This window comes from Elgaria multicarinata, chromosome 5 (genome assembly GCF_023053635.1).
Source record: "Elgaria multicarinata webbii isolate HBS135686 ecotype San Diego chromosome 5, rElgMul1.1.pri, whole genome shotgun sequence".
Classification (NCBI taxonomy): domain Eukaryota; kingdom Metazoa; phylum Chordata; class Lepidosauria; order Squamata; family Anguidae; genus Elgaria; species Elgaria multicarinata.
This window is the reverse complement of record NC_086175.1, coordinates 132,597,541-132,619,725: the sequence shown is the minus strand read 5'-3', so window position 1 is coordinate 132,619,725 and position 22,185 is coordinate 132,597,541. Positions and strand designations below refer to the sequence as shown.

The window sequence follows — 22,185 nt, the reverse complement described above, 5'->3', positions numbered from 1 at the left end:
CCACCGTGCCGGGGTCCAGCTCCAGCTGAGAGCCCCCTCCCTCTTGCTGTCAACTGTCTCTGGAGAGGCCACCAGTGAGGGAGGAAGCAGCAGCCAGGCACCTCTCCACCATGCCTGGGTCCAGCTCCAGCTGAGAGCCCCCTCCCTTCTGCTACCAACTGTCTCTGGAGAGGCCATCAGTGAGGGAGGAAGCAGCAGCCAGGCACCTCTCCATCATGCCTGGGTCCAGCTCCAGCTGAGAGCCCCCTCCCTCCTGCTACCAACTGTCTCTGAAGAGGCCACCAGTGAGGGAGGAAGCAGCAGCCAGGCATCTCTCCACCGTGCCTGGGTCCAGCTCCAGCTGAGAGCCCCCTCCCTCCTACTGTTAACTGTAACTGCTGAACTTTGCAACTAAGATTGTAGTGCCTGAATTTGCTTTCCTTTCCCCCCTCCTCCTCCTCCCTCCCAATCCCCTTTCCTTTTGTGTCATGTCTTTTAGATTGTAAGCCTGTGGGCAGGGACTGTCAAGAAATACTTTTGTAAGCCGCCGTGAGAGCCTTTTTTGGCTGAACGGTGACATAAAAATCCTTAAATAAATAAAATAAATAAATAAATAAACGTGCAATGGAACGCTCGTGAGAGGGAGCTTTTAGTACATTGTGTTTCTTTGCTTTTCTTGGGATACGCTTGTCTTAAAATTTGTTTAACAATCTTTGTTATTGTCTTTTTCCCATGTTTTAATGAGCAAGTAAAGAAACCAAAGCAAGCATTGCTCAGGGTCCATTTTTACTGGCTTACCTTTAGATTCGATGCAGTGTGTGACACGGCCCAATCTGGGAAGTAGTTGGACTCCGTAGAAGCTTAGGGTAGCTTCAGCCATTACTCATCCAACATGGCCCCCATCTATACAACGACGGGATTGCTCATTAAATATAAACCCGATTTTTCATTGATTTGAATGCAGGTAAAGAGCGTCACACTGCAGAAGCAACGGCAATTTATTTCCTGAATTTTTTTTTATAGTGAGTTATAAATGCGCACATGCGTATTATTGCATATATGAAGCTATGAAGGAGAGAGGAGTGAAGCTATAAATTTTATATGCGGAGCTCTGCAGATTCATATATAGACAGGGCAGACAAACTGGGAGTGGTGGGTGGGTGGGGAGGAACAAGGCAGTAGAGGGAAAGGAACGAGGCAGCAGAACATGTCTTCTTCATCTGGCTGCCCGTTTCCCCCTCTTTGTTTTTGCGAACCGCCCAGAGAGCTTCACATATTGGGCGGTACAGAAATGCAATACATATATAAATACATAAATACATTTGTTTTAAGAAGCTTTCTCTGCGGAGCTCCGCAGAGAGACTTCAAACTAAAATCGGCGTGAACGAACGAGGCAGCCGATTGGTTCAAAACTGGGAAACTGGCCAATCACGTTGTCCTAACCTCAACGCTCCGCCCACATGTCAAAATCCAATTTAACTCCCCCAAAGTCACATAGCCATAACGTGGTGCAAACTCGGACGTGATCTAAAAGTTGTGGTAAATCGCGAATGCGAAGATGCACATTATTGGGTTAAAACCCCGGCGCAGCAGTGAATGGACGGCTGCGTCATGTGACCTAAAATGTGAATATGCGCGTTTAGGTTGGGGTAAACAAGCCATATAGACAACACCATGCAATCCATAGGGAAGCCCTTACTCTCTCTGTTGCTGCATGTAGGGGGGGAAACCTTGTAGATAGACAGTATAGAATGATAATAACTAGAAGAATGCTTTGTCACTGTGGAGTTATAATGAAGAAGGCATTTAGTTTTGGAAGAATAGTATTTGAGGATCATGTTTTCAAACTATTTTATTTGTTTTTAAAAGGTTATCCAGCTTTTAAATCTGGATTTCCAAAAACTGAGTCCTCCTGTGCTGATTTCAGCAGGATTTGCTCCTGAGAAAAATGCACAGGATGGTGCTTTAGGATGGTGCTTTCGCAACAGTTAAAGCTACAGGAGCCCTGCCCTTTTTTGTATCTGGTCACTCTAGCTAAAGGGGACAGGGCTCCTGCAGCTTTAACTGTTTTGATGAAGAGGGAATTTCACCAGGTGCTGCATGCATACAAATTTATTTATTTATTTATTTATTACATTTGTATACCACCCAATAGCCGAAGCTCTCTGGGCGGTTCACAAAAATTAAAATCATAATAAAACAACCAACAGGTTAAAAGAACTAATACAAAATACAGTATCAAAAGCACAACCAGGATAAAACCACGCAGCAAAATTGATAGAAGATTAAAATACAGAGTTAGAACAGTAAAATTTAAATTTAAGTTAAAATTAAGTGTTAAAATACTGAGAGAATAAAAAGGTCTTCAGTTGGCGACGAAAAGAGTACATCTCTCATCTCACACTATTGCCCCGCTCGTGCTCTTCGCTCCTCTGATGCCATGTTTCTCGCCTGCCCAAGGGCCTCTACTTCCCTTGCTCGGCTTCGTCCATTTTCGTCTGCTGCCCCTTACGCCTGGAACGCTCTTCCAGAACATTTGAGAACTACAAGTTCAACCACAGCTTTTAAAGCTCAACTAAAAACTTTTCTTTTTCCTAAAGCTTTTAAAACTTGATGTTGTGCAGACTTCTACTGTTACTTTCTACTGTTAGTTATTCCCTACCCTGTGCCTGCTTACCCTACCCTGTACCTGTTTGCATTCTCTTCCCCTCCTTATTGTTTTACTATGATTTTATTAGATTGTAAGCCTATGCGGCAGGGTCTTGCTATTTACTGTTTTACTCTGTACAGCACCATGTACATTGATGGTGCTATATAAATAAATAATAATAATAATAATAATAATAATAATAATAATACAGTGTAGGCGCCAGGCGGACCTCTCTGGGGAGCTTGTTCCACAACCGGGGTGCCACAGTGGAGAAGGCCCTGCTCCTGGTAGCCACCTGCCTCACATCCTTTGGCAGGGGCTCACGGAGAAGGGCCCCTGTAGATGATCTTAAGGTCCAGGCAGGTACATATGGGAGGAAGCATTCCTACAAATGACACCTGCGGAAATTCCCTTCTCAGTGCAACCATTAAAGATACAGGAGCGCTGTCCTCCTTTTCATATGGTCATCCCACCCATACCAGGGTGTGTCCTGATACCCATTCCTAGCCTTTCCCACAATCATTCTGCTTGAATTTGGGACGCAGCGGTGCTTCCAGACGGAGGGCTCCAAGCACTAGCAATCAGAAGAACGTGTGCATCAATTCCGTGTTTTTTGCCTTCTTAGGACGCAATCCTACGCATGCTTAGACAGGAAAAAGTCCTACGGCGTTCCCCGGCCAGCCTAAGCATGCATAGGATTGCGCCTTTAATGGATTTTCGGTGGTAAGGAAAACGATGGCAGAAGTGGTGGGAAAACACAGAAGGGTTTCAATCTGAAGGCATTCAGTCATAGAGGTGGACTCCACCTCTATGACTGAAGCAGGGCAAAGGCATGATAAAAAACTTGCCTGGAATAGAAGGACTCCCCGTTTATCAAGAAGCAATGCTTTCTGCTTTGGGGGGCTGTGATCCCATAAGGCTTCCAGCTAAATATGCATGGAGTTGGCCTGCCAGAGACCGGCCATTTAATCCTAAACATATCTACTAGGAAGTAATATGTCAAGGAGGCTTTATTTCCTAACAAGTATGCTTGCAAGCTGATTGCATCCCTATTTATTTAGAAGTCGCTCCCACTGAATTCACTGGGATTTACTCCTAGGCAAGTACCCTATTTCTTCGATTCTAAGATGCACTTTCCCCCCCATATAAACATCTCTAAAAATGGGGTGCGTCTTAGAATCGCGGGTGTGTCTTAGGTTTTTTTTTCCTGTTGGTGGTACTGAAATTAGTGTGCGTCTTACAATAGATGGCGTCTTACAATCGAAGAAATACGGTATTACTCCTAGGTGCCAAGTGAAGCCCTTCTTATTCTCCCAGAATTATATTATTATTATTATTATTATTATTATTATTATTATTATTATTATTATTATTTATTGCATTTGTATACCGCCCCATAGCCAAAGCTCTCTGGGCGATTTACGTAAGATTAAGACTCTTAAAAACAATATACAAAAATTAAAAACCACAAAAACATTTTAGTTCTTGAGGTGTGTTTTTTATATATAAAAAAGCAGTTTTTTAAAATCTTTACACCGCTGCTAGATTCTATTTGGTATATATAATATTTTATCATGCTGTATGTTATGTTTTGAATCGCTGTGAACTGCCCAGGCAGCTTCCGCTACTTAGGTCAGCACAGAAATGCAATAAAATGAATAAAAATTTTAAAATATAAGTGTGCACAGGCCTATTATTATTATTATTATTATTATTATTATTATTATTATTATTATTATTATTACATTTATATACCACCCCACAGGTGAAGCTCTCTGGGCGGTTTACAAAGGTAAAAACAGTGAACATTAAAAAGAAATATACAAAATTTAAAACCATAAAACGCATAAAATACAAACAAAAACAGACAATATCCATTTTTAAAATTTATTTTATTTATTGCATTTAAATACCGCCCCATAGCTGAAGCTCTTTGGGCAACTATAGTAGCAAGTTCCATAATTTATGCACTGTACATACATACATACATTTTTATTATGCGGTCACAGACCCAATAGAAACAATATAAAATAAAACAACCCTTATAAGACCCTTGCAGGCCAATCCTACGCAGGATTCCTCACAAGTAACGGGGTTTACACCCAGGAACAAACCAGGCCTTAAGCTAGGGTGACCATATGAAAAGGAGGACAGGGCTCCTATATCTTTAACAGTTGTATTGAAAAGGGAATTTCAGCAGGTGCCATTTGTATATATGGAGAACCCGGTGAAATCTCCTCTTCATCACACCAGTGAAAACTGCAGGAGACCTGCCCTCTTTTAAATCTGGTCACTCTAGTATAGCTCCTGCAGATTTAACTGTTTTGATGAAGAGGGAATTTCACCAGGTGTGACATGCATACAAATGACACCTGCTGAAATCCCCTTTTCTATGCAACTGTTGAAGATACAGGAGCCCTGTCCTCCTTTTCATAGGGTCACCCTACTTAAGCAGCTTTTCTCAACAAGTATGTCCCCGGCTGAAGTAGTGGTATTTTTATGCTAAGGAATACCTCCTGAGAAAAGTAAGCCCCATTGAACACAGCTTGGCTTACTTGCGAGTAAATATGGTTAAGGCAATGAGGGGAAGGCTTTGGGCAGCTTCCCCAACCTGGTGTCCTCGTTATGTGTTGAACTATAGCCCCCATCAACCCCAACCAGTGGCTGGGGCTGATGGGAATCTTAGTCCAACACATCTTTACTGTTCTCATTACTATGATTATTCTCTTATTTCTTTTTTGTCAACCCCTTTCCCTTCATTTGTTTTAATGTGATTTTAGGTTGTAAGCCTCTAGGCAGGGTATCGCTGTTTTATTTGTATATTTTGTACAGCACCAAGTACATTGTTGGTGCTATATAAATAAATAAATAAATAAATAAATAAAAACAACAACATCTGTGGGGTCACCAGGTTTGGGGAGAAGGCTGCCCTAGTGAGATTCACCACGGGTGGGGGCGCTACCGGACGCGCCTTGCTCTCGCGGGTCTGTGCACTCTGCACATGGTCAGAGGCCCTGTCGCCTTCCCTCTGTCCCTCCCCACAACTTCCCAGCAGGAGGCCCGGCGCGGCGCCCTCGTCCTTCCCCTCACGGCTGGGGCAGGATGCGGCCCCTCGGCGCCTCCCCGGTGCGGCTCGTGCGCCTAGGCCGCGCGGCCTACGGGGAGTCGCTGGCGGCGCAGGAGCGCTGCGTGAGGCGGCACTTGGAAGGCCCCGGCGAGGCGCCGGACCGGCTGCTGCTGTGGGAGCCGGCGGGGCCGACCTACACGGTGGGGCTGCGGGGCCTGGCGGCGGCGTGGGCGACCGAGGAGGAGCGGCGGCTGCGGGCGCTGGGCGCGGCCTTCCAGCGGGTGCCGCGCGGCGGCCTCCTCACCTTCCACGGGCCGGGCCAGCTGGTGGCCTACCCGGTGCTGGACCTGCGGCGCTTCGGCCTGCCCTTGCGCGGCTACGTGGCCGCCCTGGAGGGCCTGGCCGTGGCCGCCTGCCGCCGCCTGGGCCTCCGCCACGCCCGCGCCCTCCCGCCGCCCTGCACCGGCGTCTGGCTCGGCGGCCGAAAGGTCTGCGCCATCGGTGGGTGAGAGAAAGAGCGAGAGAGAGCGAGGGCGGCGGGAAGGATTGGGGCCGAGAAGGAGCCGGAGGTCGGTGCGTGTGTGAGGCGGGTTGCTGAGGACGGCCGGTATCCCGCGTTAGTCCTACTCCGAGTAGACCCATTGACACGAACGGGACTTCAGTTACACCAACGCCGGACACCGCCCTGCGAGTGCCAGAAGCGTGTTTTACTAGGGTGACCCTATGGAAAGGAGGACCGGGCTCCTGTACCTTTAACACAGTGGTTCTCAACCTTCCTAATGCCGCGACCCTTTAATACAGTTCCTCATGTTGTGGTGACCCCCAACCACAAAATTATTTTCGTTGCTACTTCATAACTGTAATTTTGCTACTGTTATGAATCGTAATGTAAATATCTGATATGCAGGATGTATTTTCATTGTTACAAATTGAACATAATTAAAGCATAGTGATCACAAAAACAATATGTAATTATATATTGTGAAATATTTATTTCTAATTACAAATAAATAAAATGTCTCGGTTCCTAAGACCATCGGAAATATGTTTTTTCCGGTGGTCTTAGGCGACCCCTGTGAAAGGGTCGTTCGACCCCCAAAGGGGTCCCGACCCATAGGTTGAGAACCGCTGCTTTAACAGTTGCATTGAAAAGGGAATTTCATTTGTATATATGGGGAACCTGGTGAAATTCCCTCTTCATCACAGCAGTTCAAGCTGCAAGAGCCCTGCCCTCTTTTAAATCTGGTCACACTAGTATAGCAAGTGCAAAAGCAAGAAAAACCCCGTGGGGGAGTAAAAAGAAGGCAAAGGTAGAACCAGGCAATCTTCAAAACGGAATATTTACAAAAGTTTATTTAAAGTGCCGGCACCTTGGCACTGTAAATAAACTTTTGTAAATATTCCGTTTTGAAGATTGCCTGGTTCTACCTTTACCTTTGGCTTCTTTTTACTCCCACACTAGTATAGCTCCTGCAGCTTTAACTGCGGTGATGAAGAGGGAATTTAAGCCTCTTTCCCTCCCCCCATCAAATGATCAAGTGGCCCCCAAATAACTGGGTGTTTGGGGTGACCATATGAAAAGGAGGACGGGGCTCCAGTATCTTTAACAGCTGTATTGAAAAGGGAATTTCAGCAGGTGTCATTTGTATATATGGGGAACCTGGTGAAATTCCCTCTTCATCACAACAGTGAAAGCTGCAGGAGCCCTGCCCTCTTTTAAATCTGGTCACTCTAGAGGGGATTCCAGAAACGTTGTTTTTAAATGGATGCTGTTGTTTTTATGTTTTTGATGGTTTTAAATTTTGTATACTTTTTAATGTTTACTGTTTTTAATTACCCTGATGGGGTAAGGAAGAGATAGCCACTATCTTAGGGTGACCCTATGAAAAGGAGGACAGGGCTCCTGTATCTTTAACAGTTGTATTGAAAAGGGAATTTCAGCAGGTGTCATTTGTGTATATGGAGAACCTGGTGAAATTCCCTCTTCATCACCACAGTTACAGCTGCAGGAGCCCTGCTCGCTTTTAAATCTGGTCACTCTAGTACAGCTCCTGCAGCTTTCACTGTGGTGATGAAGAGGGAATTTCACCAGGTTCTCCCTATATACAAACGATACCTGCTGAAGTTCCCTTTCCTATGCAACTGTTAACGATACAGGAGCCCTGTCCTCCTTTTCATAGGGTCACCCTAGCCACTACATTTGATAACATTTGCTCTCCTAAACGTCAGATCTGTTTCGTCGTGTACGTGATTATATTTCACATAAAAACTGAAAATGTTCAACAGTCTTAAGTAATGCTTTAAGTTCAGCTGGGCTTACTCCTGTTACTCCACTCCTGTTTATTTACTTATTGCGTTTCTATACCACCCAATAGCCGAAGCTCTCTGGGCGTGTCACAAAAATTAAAACCATTCAAAGTAGAAAACAAACAGTATAAAACCGTAATATAAAATACAATATAAAAGCACAACCAGGATAAAATCAGCAGCAGTGCAGAAATACAAATTTAAAATGCAAATTTAAAACAGCAGAGTTAAAATTAATGTATAGACTGTTAAAATACTGAGAGGATAAAAAGGTCATCAGTTGGCGTCTAAAAGAATATAGTGTAGGTGCCAGGGTAACTTATGAGTAAATGCATATATGACTGGCTTATTAAACAAGCAACCAATCCTTCACCTAAACCATTTAAAGTATTGACAATGCTAACGCTAACTATTAAAAATGGTCTGTTTTAACATTTATATATCATGCTCTTACAGTGTTTCTAGGCTTGTTTACCCAGAAGTAAATCCCACTGAGTTAAATAGGATGAACTACCTGATAAACCTGCATAGGATTCAAGTTTATAGAATCATAGAATCGTAGAATAGCAGAGTTGGAAGGGGCCTGCAAGGCCATCGAGTCCAACCCCCTGCTCAATGCAGTTGGTGTAGTGCAAGCCGACGCATGTATACTTTGATGTAAATTTAACTGAGTTTAAACAATTATTAGTATGTTTACAGCTTCTCTTCTGAAAAAAAGTGGAGTTGGGTATAGAATTGCAAGTTTAACGGTGTTGGCATGGAGTCCTCAAACTGCTTCATCTGAGGCCTGAGATAAGTCCATGCATAAACGTGAAACAGACGATACAGATTGGTGTAGGATTGCAGTTGTGATTTTTTTTATAGTTAAACTCCCTGCAAATAGAATTTTTCTCCCTGATGTGCTGGCTTTCTGTTTGTAGGGAGTTTGGTACCTGGAGTAACATTCAAAAGATCTACCAATCACATGTTGTGTGAAGTGGCTCTGTCCATTCTACCACCTTATTCTGTTGCAGGCTTAGGCCTAATCTGCACCAAGCAAACCGTGAAAGCGGTATGAAAGCAGCAGGAGACACACGATTGCTTTGTAGCGGTATTGAAGTGCACTGACAACTGTTGGGGCCCATGGACACAGACCATAAACTGCTTTCATACCACTTTCATACCGCTGTATCCTGCTTGGTGTGGCTCCTGCCTTTTATATACCGCTTTCATACTGCAATATCATGATTGGTGTTGATCTGGCCTCTGCCTCACTAAAATCCTGACCACAGCCCTGTCAGGTAGGTCAGTATTATTAGATGGGGGGTGGGTGCAAAGCTGAGAGAATAATAGGTTGCTCCATATGCATAATGTTGATCTAAGCAGTAGCTCTGTAAAATAGTTCATCATCATTATTATTATTATTATTATTATTATTATTATTATTATTATTATTGCCATGTTGCAGATATGAGAAGCTTAGAGTGACTTGGCTAAGCTCCCCTAGGAAGTTCATCATAGCAAGGGTAGGATTTGAACTGGGGACTTCCTGATTCAATGGTCAGTTTCCATGGGCCTAGTTCTCACTGAGGTGACAAGCCAGAGTCTGGACTGTACCACTTTAGGCTGCAGGAGGTGGCGGGGCTGTCTCACATGATGGAATGCATCTTCATTTAAGCAACAACAAAAAATCCACCTAGAAAATGAGTATAACAGGCCCGGGCTAGATCTTTCTTGCTGACATCTGTTTTTCTATGTGGAGGATTCTTTTGAAGTGCTGCAGTCCAAATGCTTGTTTACCTCTAGGTCTGTGTATCTAGTCACAGACACACACACAGTTTCTGTGTGTGATTAGATGAGTTTGGATAAAAAAAATATGCCCCTTTTAGTGTTCTGGTTGCTTTGCCCCCCACTGAACCTGGGGCTGGCTTGACTGCCCATAACTGTTTAGGGCAGCCTTCCTCAACCTGGGGCGCTCCAGATGTGTTGGACTGCATCTCCCAGAATGCCCCAGCCAGCAGAGCTAATATGTAAAATACATATTAATGTATTTAGGTGTTCTCTGTGAGATTAACTCCACGGAACGGTTTCTTCCGCTGCAGCTTTGGTTTTCCGTTTTTAGGCAGTGGAGATGGGAGTCCCATGTTCCCAAGAGCCCAGTGCCTTGGTGAACAAACGGCAGCCCAGGCCTTTCCCATCAGTGTAATTCATCTCTTGTGTCTCTTCCTCTAAGGTGTCCACTGCGGAAGGCACATAACTTCGCATGGCTTGGCTCTGAACTGCTGCACTGACTTGACCTGGTTTGATCACATCGTTCCTTGTGGACTGGAAGGGAAGGAGGTGACCTCCCTCAGCCAGGAACTCCAGAGACACGTCTCCGTTGAAGAAGCCACTGAGCCTTTTCTGGCTGCTTTTCAAGAGGTGTTTAAGTGTACTTTAACTGAAGAATCTCTGAGATCAAAAGGCACCAGCACCCCCATTATTTAGGAGAATGATTTGTGCTAGCTTCTAGGTGCTCCTAGGAATGCAGAGTGCCTTTCCCAGCAGAAGATTCTGAAACAAACTCTGTGGTTCATATAAGGGGGTTATCTTCTATTGTGTAAACTTTATTGGAGTTTCCCTTCCCAGTGAAACTTGGGGGTGTTGCCTCTTTGTGGGGAGGAAGTCCAGGGTTCTCTGACAAAGAATTTTCAGCACGTCTAATAAAATCATGATTTACAAGAACTTGTGCCGATTAAACTGGGACAGGTTCCTGTTAATTTAAAGCCTGTTAAAATTTTTGGCATTGGTAATTGGGTTGAAACGTCTGTATGTTTCAGTTGATGTTCATAACATGTGTTTATGTGCCTTTAAATGTATCCGACATTCAAATACAACTTGTTCTAATTTAAAAAAAAAAAAATCCATGTAAAAAGTGGGGTGGTGGGGACAATTATGAAGAAAAGAGAAATATTTTGCAGCTACAGAGACTGCATGGCTATTAATGCTTCGGAATCATGGAATATAGTCACTGGCGTGGAGTTGGGTAGCCCATGAAGAATATTCAGAATCGAGGTTTTCATTTTAAAGAACAAAGCAAGTCCATAGTCCATAGGAAAAACAACATGGTTAAGATGCAGAAGAGTTAATTTTGCTACATTTTTGAGCAAATATTGAGGACAATTTAATAAGAATTAGTTCCATTTAACATACCTTTTCCTTAAAAAATCTTTAGTTTTTGCAGGAATCCCATTCACCTGTGTCCTCCCCCGCCCTCCAGAGCGGACAAACGTACACAGAGACTGACAGAGTACGTGCTTCCCTTCTTCCAGTCCAAAGAAAGACACAGAGTCTGCTGGTCCAATTAATCATAAATATATTTTCTAACAACCATTCACCACCGACTACATTATTATTATTATTATTATTATTATTTATTTATTTATTTATATAGCACCATCAATGTACATGGTGCTGTACAGAGTAAAACAGTAAATAGCAAGACCCTGCCGCATAGGCTTATAATCTAATCAACTACCCAACCACAACATGAACATTACCTACAGAATATATACACAGGGTTTTCAACCTGACCAGCAACATCCCAGGTGCTGCTCATCAGCACAACCTGGCTGATGCAATTAGCTCTCTTCGTTTCAGGAGCTTGGTTAACCCTTACCATTCAGGTCTGTAAAATCCTTTTTACTTAGAGTGAATACACTGACAGAGACACAGGCAAAGAATAAATACTGTAATAAGCCATCTTTATTTAGGTGGTCTGCCAGCAGTTTATACTTGACTTCATTCAATTGAGATATTTATACTTATTACAGTTATATATATCCTGCCTTTCAAGATGCAAATCCTTCCAAGGTGGCCTTCAAATAACAAAGATACATTAATTTTAAAATCACAATAAATAATATTGAGATAAGGATCCTTCCTGCAGGACAGTTGGCAGAAAGCCCTCTGGGAGGAGGAGGAGGAGGAAGAGGAAGAGGAAGAGGAGGAAAGCCAACTGGAGCAGGCTGTACTATCTCTTTTACCTGCCTTTCTCTCTTCTTTGGAATCCTTCCCACACAATAGTTCTTGGAAAGTTGTTGGTAGAGGGTCCCTGTGCAGGGAGGGAGCAGTCCAGATATGCCCCAAGTATACCCACTGAGTTCTTTACCCAGGCAAATTTATGATAGCACTCTTCAAATATTTAAAAGGTCACACAGGAAGGCCAGGATCTCTCCTTGATCCTCCCTATGGACCTATGTGCATTTTAAAAAGTCAGCTTGACTTTTGACATTTGTGTTTCTCTATGAAGCCCTATGAAGAGAGACTGAAACAACTGGGCATGTTTAGCCTGGAAAAGAGGAGATTGAGGGGAGACATGAGAGCACTCTTCAAATACTTAAAAGGTTGTCACACAGAGGAGGGCCAGGATCTCTTCTCGATCCTCCCAGAGTGCAGGACACGGAATAACGGGCTCAAGTTAAAAGAAGCCAGATTCCGGCTGGACATCAGGAAAAACTTCCTGACTGTTAGAGCAGTACGACAATGGAACCAGTTACCCAGGGAGGTTGTGGGCTCTCCCACACTAGAGGCCTTCAAGAGGCAGCTGGACAACCATCTGTCAGGGATGCTTTAGGGTGGAGTCCTGCATTGAGCAGGGGGTTGGACTTGATGGCCTTATAGGCCCCTTCCAACTCTACTATTCTATGTTCTGGCTGTGTGATTCTAAGAATTTTTACCCAGAATTAACTTTCCTGAGTTTATTAGGGCTTACTCTCTAGTAAGTGAAGATAAGAAGCTGGAGTCAGACCACTGGTCCATCTAGCCCGGGATTGGCAACACTGACTGGCAGCAGTTCCCCGGGGTTTCTAACAGGTCTTTCCCAGCCCTGGGATGAATCCAGGTTTAAACTGGATCAACTGTGCTGGTGGAAGTAGACTGCTCTGCCCCTTCTTCCCATGAAGACCCCCCCTGAAAATGCTGCACAAGAGAGTCAGGAGACCATGCTGAATGGGGTGGGACGTGAGGAAGGGGTCCCCAAAAATGCGGAGGAACCTGCAGTGAGTAGAGCCCTTTCTCTTGAAGAAGGCAGATGTTGGATCCCACTCCATAGGAGCATAGGACGCTGTCTTATGTTGAGTCAGGCCATGGGTCTAGCCCAGTCATAGAATCATAGAATAGCAGAGTTGGAAGGGGCCTACAAGGCCATCAAGTTCAACCCCCTGCTCAACGCAGGAATCCACCCTAAAGCATTCCTGACAGATGGTTGTCCAGCTGCCTCTTGAAAGCCTCTAGTGTGGGAGAGCCCACAACCTCCCTAGGTAACTGGTTCCATTGTCGTACTGCTAACAGTCAGGAAGTTTTTCCTGATGTCCAGCTGGAATCTGGCTTCCTTTAACTTGAGCCCGTTATTCCGTGTCCTGCACTCTGGGAGGATCGAGAAGAGATCCTGGCCGTCCTCTGTGTGACAACCTTTCAAGTATTTGAAGAGTGCTATCATGTCTCCCCTCCATCTTCCCTTCTCCAGGCTAAACAGGCCCAGTTCTTTCAGTCTCTCTTCATAGGGCTTTGTTTCCAGACCGCTGATCACCCTAGTTGCCCTCCTCTGAACACGCTCCAGTTTGTCTGCGTCCTTCTTGAATTGTGGAGCCCAGAACTGGATGCAGTACTCTAGATGAGGCCTAACCAGGGCCGAATAGAGAGGAACCAGTACCTCACGTGATTTGGAAGCTATACTTCTATTAATGCAGCCCAAAATAGCAGTTTTGGTCTTCAATTCCCAGAAGTCCCTGCCAACATGGCCAGTAGTCAGGAATGTTTGGCATTGAAGTATCTTATTGTCGAAAGCCGCCTTTTGTGGGCCTCTGCCCTGAAAGGCAGCCCAGAAATGTTTTAAATTAAGTCCAAACATCTGGAGAACTTTCTTCCCACCTCCACTAAGGAGTGGAGAGGGCTGACTTCTTAACACGTGGCCAACAGCTTTCATTGACACTAGCGTGTACATTTTATTGATCTTTATTTATGCAACTAGCCTGTGTCTAGTTCACAGAAACAGTAGATGAGGTGATTCACCTTTTGCTTTGCTGTACCGCTTTAGACTTTAGGGTGTGTGTGTGTGTCTCATGAAGGAGTGCTTCTGCAAGGAAAAAAAATCCCTGTACGTGAAGAACTAGCATGTTGCAGTGAGAACTAAGCTAGGACTCTTATCTAGTGTGGAAGGTAGGTGTGTGTGTGTGTGTGTGTGTGTGTGTGTGTGTGTGTGTGTGTGAGAGAGAGAGAGAGAGAGAGAGAGAGAGAGAGAGAGAGAGAGAGAATTGCTGTTTGCATGCTTTAGGCCGCTATCCCTGGGCATCTCCTGAGAAAGTCAAGAACCATCTTTGGAAAGGTAATAGGAACTGCTGTGCAGCTAGGTAAGTCTAGAGCCTGAATTTCTACGGGCCCAGCTTTAGAGCGTGCTGTGCGTATACCTTCCATTGGGAAGGACACAGCTAACATTTCTCACCATTCCATGCTCCACAATTGGGACAAAAATTCCCGATGTGTTGGAACAAAGAAACAAAACTGAGCTGTTTGCTAGCTCTGATAAAAAGAAAAGACATACTCTGAGCGTGTGCAATTTTGCATTTTAAGAACATAAGAAGTGTCCTGATGCTGGATCAGACCAAGGGTCCATCTAGTCCAGCACTCTGTTCACACCGTGGCCAACCAGCCATCGGCCAGGGACCAACAAGCAGGACATGGTGCAACAGCACCCTCCCACCCATGTTCCCCAGCAACTGGTGCACACAGGCCCATTGTCTAAAATACTGGAGATAGCACACAACCATCAGGGCTAATATCCGTGGATAGCCTTTGCCTCTGGGAATTTATCCAACCCCCTTTTGAAGCCATTTTAAACTAACCTGGATCATGGCACCCTCATGAGGGCAGGAAAAAAATGGAGTTTGCTGATGTTGCCCTGATGCTGAACATGTTTACTTGGGGATAAGCACCATTTTGTGAAAGAAAAGGATAAAATACATTAATAGAAGTATAGCTTCCAAATCACGTGAGGTACTGGTTCCTCTCTATTCGGCCCTGGTTAGGCCTCATCTAGAGTATTGAGTCCAGTTCTGGGCTCCACAATTCAAGAAGTACGCAGACAAGCTGGAGCGTGTTCAGAGGAGGGCAACCAGGATGATCAGGGGTCTGGAAACAAAGCCCTATGAGGAGAGACTGAAAGAACTGGGCAGGTTTAGCCTGGAGAAGAGAAGACTGAGGGGAGACATAAGAGCACTCTTCAAATACTTAAAAGGTCACACAGAAGAGGGCCAGGATCTCTTCTCGATCCTCCCAGAGTGCAGGACACGGAAGAACGGGCTCAAGTTAAAGGAAGCCAGATTCCAGCTGGACATCAGGAAAAACTTCCTGACTGTTAGAGCAGTACGGCAATGGGATCAGTTCCATAGGGAGGTTGTGGGCTCTCCCACCCTAGAGGCCTTCAAGAGTCAGCCTGTCAGGGATGCTTTAGGGTGGATTCCTGCATTGAGCAGGGGGTTGGACTCGATGGCCTTGTAGGCCCCTTCCAACTCTGCTATTCTATGATTCTACGTTTTTAAAAACAAAGAGAAAGGATGCTACAGCAGGTCGGTGTCAGGCCAGGTGGGCTCATCCTTGCTCATGCTGCCCCTGCTTCCTGCTGCCCCCATCACCTGCTGCTCTCTGTATGGCCGTGGGGCGCCCCAAGGTCCAGGTCTAGCTGCACTACCAAGTATGAAACGTACATGCTCCAGCATCCAAGGCAGAGGGCAGAGGAATTTAGGTTGTTATCTCTCCACGGAGTTGGCTGATCTGTTTGGAAAGATCACCAGATCAATCATTCACAGAGTATATAGTATAACTTCTTGCAAAGTGCGAGAGAGTCGCTGTTTTGCTTGTCTGCTGACGTCTGATCCAGAACTCTGGATTGCTTTCCTGGGTAAATATGTGATGGGTTTATCTCTGGGCTGTGAGAAAGTGTCAAGTGAATACCAGTTATTTTCAGAATTTGGCCATCTGCACCAGATCTCTTATGGATGTTAATTGCGCTTAAATCCACAGATTAGCAATTTTATTATCTATATATCCCTCCCTTTTTCACTATGCTAGGCCCCAATAACCCAATTCTGTTCCCTTTTCAGAAACCAACAAATTACATTCTAGTATCTTTAGTGATTTTGTAACACTCCCTCTTTTTTATCCCTACTTTGTACTGTTTTATATAATGGTGTATCTTCTTGTTTTATATTGGTCGGTTGACTGTAAATAAAGAAATACAATACAGTAGCTGCACGGCGGGATCTCTGGTTTCTCTGTGTACAAAGCCAAACAAGGAAAGACCCGTCTGAAAATGTCCAGCTGGGTTACAAAACTGGGCCAAAGGGAGACGGTGAAAGTTCTGCGGAAGGTCACTGAAATTCTGCCAGCAAAACCAGGAGGTTATTTTCCCTGCAAGGGAAGTAGTGGCAAACTCTACAACCTGAAACCCCTTTTGATCTTTTCCCACTTATGTGGGAACTAGATCTTCAGGTGTGAGTGAAACATCAAAAAGGTTTTCCCTCTCCTGAGCTTCCTATATTGCAGCCTTCTGAATATGACACACTCCAGATGTGTTTGACTACAAATCACACCATCCCCATCCAGCTGACTGGGAATTATGGGAGTTGTAGTCAAACACCTAGAATGTCCCAAGCTGCTCCATGATCCCCTTCAAGAAAGCAGTCCATTTGCAGTTCCCATCACTGCTAGTTGATGGTTCAATTTTTCTTAAAACGTTTAAGCCTTTCCTCAATTCACCCTAAACTACCACCTTTTCTCCAAGAATAAGTCGTTCTGGCAAAGGATTTCACAGCCTGAGAGCATCTTCTCAGGGTTTCTGGCTTTCCCTGTGTCCCTTTGCATCGGAAGCTGCTGTTTTATAGTGCGTCTGTCTTACCTCTCCTTTAAGAGATGCCAGGCATTGGACTGGAGAGTTCCTATGTCCAAAGCAGGTGCTGCACGGTAGACCCTCAGCTAAGCATATAATGGGGCTTTAGTCCATCAGACTATCGGTCCACCTAGCTCAGCATTGTCTCTGCACTGATCAGCTGCAGCTCTCCAGCGTTTCAGGCAGGTGTCTTTCCCAGCTGTACCTGGAGGTGCCAGGAAGATGTAGCAGTGTCGTCACGGCACATAGAGGGTAAACGATTCAGCAGAAAACGCTCTTGGCTTATCGAAGAGGAACAGAGGAGGACCTGCTCTCTCGGGAATGTGGAACCCACACTGGCAGCTGAGCTCAAAATGAGCGCTTTGCATTTTGTGCAAGGCAAAACAACGGGAGAGAACCAATGGACTATAGTCCAGAATGGATCGTCCATTGCATTTCTCTCCCGCCCTCTCGCGTCGATGAACTCAAGGTGGCATGCATTCACAACGACCCTGTGAAGGAGGTGAGGCTGAGGCTGAGAGCCAAAGTGACCCACTGAGCTCCATATCTCAGCAGAGATTCAAACCGAACTCTTCCCCGTTCTCGTCCCAGCATTCTGCAGTTTCACACCAACCCCTCTCTCTTTGGGTTCGGTTATAAAAGTAGTTGAGAAATGGATGCCGCTGACACAGCGCAAGATGTCAATTTTTGTGCATAGCATTGTGTGTGCATAGTGCAAGATGCCAATTTTTGAAATAAAAATTGGTGGGGCCTGGTGTGTTCAAGGGTGGAGCTCAGCAGTTTTTGGCAGGCCTGGAGGCGGAGCCCAGAGTAAAAGCTCACTGGGTGACTTTGGGCCAGTTACACTCAGCTTAACCTACTTCACAGGGTTGTTGTGAGAACAAAATAAGAGAGGAGGAAGAGGAGAAAGACGATCATGTTTGCCGCCTTGGGCTCCTTGGAGGAAAGGCAGGATAGAGCTGTAACAAACAGAATATCAGTCGCTTGCCTCTGCGCTATAAGCTAAGGGTGGGTGGAGGTTATAGATGTGATGGTCAAAATGCAGGGGAGTCACTGGAAAGAACTGGAAAAAGAGGCGCTCAACCAGGGCTGGTGCTACCATAGAGGCCACTCAGGCGGCCGCCTAGAGCGCCAAGCTAAGAGGGGCGCCGGGCGCAGCGCAGCACTCACGTGTGTTGGCTGTGAGCTGGCCCGGCCCGAGGATCCAGCTGGGTCTGGGCGGGCGAGATGGCGCCCGTGCCCGCCCAGTCAAAGCGAAGCCAGGGACGCTGGGGTGGTGGTGGGGTGGCTCCACGTTCGGACTTCTGGAATGCGCCCGGAAGAGAAAGAGAGAGAGAGAGAATGTCTGGGTGAATGAGGTGCAGGGGGTCTTTAAGTGAATGCATGTGTTCATGCGTGTGTTTGTTTGGAGTGAGTGATGCTGAGTGAGTGTGTGTGTGTGTGCGTGTGTGTGTGTGTGAGTTGGGGGGGGATGATTTGGAGGTGATATTCCTATTAAATAATGCATTTTAGGCCCACAGACGTTCCTTTCCAATTTGTTTGCTATAATTGGCATGCCGTATTTCTTTAAAATAAATTTAGAATAAATTTAAACTTTAAAATAAATTTAGCAGTTTCAAGTTTTGTGCTTCTTATTTTTTCCAGGAAACATCTGTTCTTAAAAATCAAAGTTGGCATTGTGTGTGTGTGTGTGTGTGTGTGTGTGTGTGTGTGAAAGCAGCTCACCTTGCCTAGGGCGCAAAATAGTCTGGCACCGGCCCTGCGCTCAACTCTTCTCACTGATCCTTCCTTTGAAAAGGTCCTGGCAGGTCATTTTCCTTACAACTGGGCTTCTCTGAGTCTCGGAATCTGAAGGGGAGGGGGTGGGATTTGAAACATTTGCAGGGACACATATGAGTGGATCAGCCCCCACCTGTCAATCCTCCATAGCATCTACTCCCCCCCCACCTGCTCCTTCATTAACCTTGCAGGGGGAAATGCAGGGCTGGACCCTCGTGTTTGCTTCGTAATGGAGTTCTGCTTTCCGCCTGGTTCTGCCTGCCGTTTGCAGCCAGGTGAGTAAGGCTTGCATCACACTGAAGACCGTGGGGCCGTACCTCAACGTCCCCTTGATTTACACTTGTAACTAGACAGGCACGGTCTTGTTACTGGACCTCTCCCAAGTTTTAGGCTCAAACAGGCAAGAGGGTGGTGATATCCCTGGGGACTGCCTGGATTTCTGAGTTAAGAACACTACGCAACGGCCAGGCATAGTTCAGGTTGCACACATCTTTGAACATCCTGCATAATTATAGGGTCTGCTCCAGGTGCAAGGGAAGGTTTTGTCCTTAACTGCCTTCAAAACAGGAGTGGCCCATACACGGAGGGCCATTTCTCCGCCCGTTCCTTGAAACCATAAATATGACGCAACTCAACACTGGATTGAAGGTCAGGAAACTCTCGTCAACCCTCTCTCTAGAAGGGCTGTCGCGCAGTGGTACAGCACCTGGTTTGCAAGCAGAAGATCCCCTCTTCAATCCACAGCAATATCTCCAGGTAAGGCTGGAAACATTCTTGACTCAAACCTGCCGGTCAGTGTCATCAATGCTCGGTTAGATGGACCAATGATCTGACTCAGTAGAAGGCAGTGAGTTATGTACCTATGTATTTGCATCCTCAGAAACTGAGTGACACCATGACAGCCTTCCCTTTGGTCCAGTACCTGTTCAGAGGAGGGCAACCAGGATGATCAGGGGTCAGGAAACAAAGCCCTATGAAGAGAGACTGAAAGAACTGGGCAGGTTTAGCCTGGAGAAGGGAAGATGGAGGGGAAACATGATAGCACTCTTCACATACTTGAAAGGTTGTCGCACAGAAGAAGGCCAAGATCTCTTCTCGATCCTCCCAGAATGCAGGACACGGAATAACGGGCTCAAGTTACAGGAAGCCAGATTCCAGCTGGACATCAGGAAAAACTTCCTGACTGTTAGAGCAGTATGACAATGGAATCAGTTACCTAGGGAGGTTGTGGGCTCTCCCACACTAGAGGCCTTCAAGAGGCAGCTGAACAACCATCTGCCGGGGATCCTTTAGGGTGGATTCCTGCACTGAGCAGGGGGTTGGACTCGATGGCCTTGTAGGCCTCTTCCAACTCTGCTATTCTATGTTTCTATGATTCTATGAAAAACGCAACCTGCTGATAAAGAAAAGCAAATTCAGGTTGATTAAGTAGCCATTTGGCTGAAGGGAGGAGCCCCTGAAAGCTGTTTTTGCTCTCTAGCCCATCCCAGGCCAAGGAAGGAAAGGGCCACTGTGTTCAATGATGCTTACTCCCAGGAAGTGCATCCAACTGTGTGCATATAAATAACTGACAGATCAAACAGAGAGAGGCTGGAAAATATTCAATTTAACATTTTGCCTTCTGTTTTCCTCAGTAACTGTGTTTGACTCAAGAGAGCAAAACTATTTCAATAATGCTCAGTCTATGTTTGGGAGGCATTTCATAGAATCATAGAATAGTAGAGTTGGAAGGGGCCTACAAGGCCATCGAGTCCAACCCCCTGCTCAATGCAGGAATCCACCCTAAAGCATCCCTGACAGATGGTTGTCCAGCTGCCTCTAGTGTGGGAGAGCCCACAAGCTCCCTAGGTAACTAGTTCCATTGTCGTACTGCTCTAACAAAAAGTTTTTTCTGATGTCCAGCCAGAATCTGACTTCCTGTAACTTGAGCCCGTTATTCCGGGTCCTGCACTCTGGGAGGATCAAGAAGAGATCCTGGCCCTCCTCTGTGTGACAACCTTTTAAGTATTTGAAGAGTGCTATCCTGTCTCCCCTCAATCTTCCCTTCTCCAAGCTAACATACCCCTTTCTTTCAGTCTCTCTTCATAGGGCTTTGTTTCCAGACCCCTGATCATCCTTGATGCCTTCCTTTGAACATGCTCCAGCTTGTCTGCCTCCTTCTTGAAGTGTGGTGCCCACAGTTGCTCTATAAACAACTGTGGCAGATTCCATCCTACCAGAATCTAGATTTCTCTTCCCCAACCTGGCATCCTCCAGATGTGCTGGACTGCAATTCCTATCATTCCCAGCGATGCTTAGCTGGGGATGATGGCAGTCCAACACAGACACATCTGGAAGTGGGCACCAGATTGGGGGGGAGGCTGGCATAGGGAAAAAGAGCCTACATTTTTTAAAAAAAATGTATTGATTTCTTCCAAAAGTCCAAGTTAAAATACATAATGACAAAAAATGACTCTATCAGGACCACAATACCTTCTCCTGGAATAAACACTACTATGCTCCGCATCTAAGAGAAGCTGGAAGGCAGCAGCCAGGTGGCTTTCTCTGTGGTGGCCCCCTAATTGTCGAATAAACTCCTGGACAAAGCCTTCCTGGCGCCAACGTTGTTATTTTTTCTGGGCTTCTTCTTTCAGGTGTTTCGCAGTGTAGGGTGAGGTTTTAATCAGCTCAATTTTTCTTACTGTTGATTGTTTAAAATTGTTTGAGAGATATGTGTGTCCCTGTCGATTTATATGCTTGGGTGTAAAATGGTTTTTATAATATATGTTCAAGGTTTTCATCTTTGTAAACCGCCCAGAGAGCTTCGGTTATTGGGCGGTACAGAAACGTAATATTTATTTATTTATTACATTTTAAATAGGGTTTTTAAATTTTGTATACTTTTAATGTTTACCATTTTTAATTGTTGTAAACCGCCCAGAGAGCTTCGGCTGTGGGGCGGTATATAAATATAATAAATAAATAAATAAATAAATAAATACAGGAGCCCTGTCCTCCTTTTCATATGGTCACCCTAATTTGTCTACCGCCCAATAGCCGAAGCTCTCTGGGCGGTTCACAAAATAATAAATGTTTAGAAATAATACTAAATCATAATAATAAATAAAGAAGGGGAAAAGTATTCCCAAGTCAAGACATCCTGAAAAAAGGGTCATGATTTTTGAGCTCAGAAAGTCCCCATTATATCCCACGACAACCGAAAAAAGAAAAAGAAGCAGCCCTATTGCGCCCTCCACGGCGGCGTGGCAGGCAGGTGTTCAACAGGTGAAGCCTCCCGGTTGGATTTCTGCCTGTGGCGCCTGCGTTCAGGGCAGGCGAAGCGGCGGCGGCAGCAGCCAGGAGGGGCTCGGCTGCCTGGAAGGGGCGGCCCCGGGCGGGGAGGAGACGGCGGCAGGGACGGCGGCAGGGCCCGCCTCGCCCCACGCCCCAAGGCGGGCGCCGGGCGCCGGTGCGCGGCATTCGCCCGCTGGCCAGGGAGCGAGAGCGCCGCGCCGCCGCCGC

General features: G+C 45.7%; 1 protein-coding gene across 1 annotated transcript; it reads left to right on the top strand.

Annotated features, from left to right (window-relative positions):
* The first annotated feature begins 5,725 nt into the window (after positions 1–5,725).
* Positions 5,726–10,858, top strand: LIPT2 (lipoyl(octanoyl) transferase 2). Its single transcript, XM_063127872.1, has 2 exons — positions 5,726–6,197; positions 10,216–10,858. Exons 1-2 carry the CDS (start codon positions 5,732–5,734, stop codon positions 10,467–10,469), a joined length of 720 nt encoding a protein of 239 aa, XP_062983942.1. The 5' UTR covers positions 5,726–5,731; the 3' UTR covers positions 10,470–10,858.
* The last annotated feature ends 11,327 nt before the right edge of the window (positions 10,859–22,185 follow it).

Coding starts and splice junctions, on each gene's coding strand:
- LIPT2 (XM_063127872.1), top strand. CDS start 5,732: ATGCGGCCCCTCGGCGCCTCCCCGGTGCGGCTCGTGCGCCTAGGCCGC. Junction 6,198..10,215: donor CCGAAAGGTCTGCGCCATCG/GTGGGTGAGAGA, acceptor TCTTCCTCTAAG/GTGTCCACTGCGGAAGGCAC.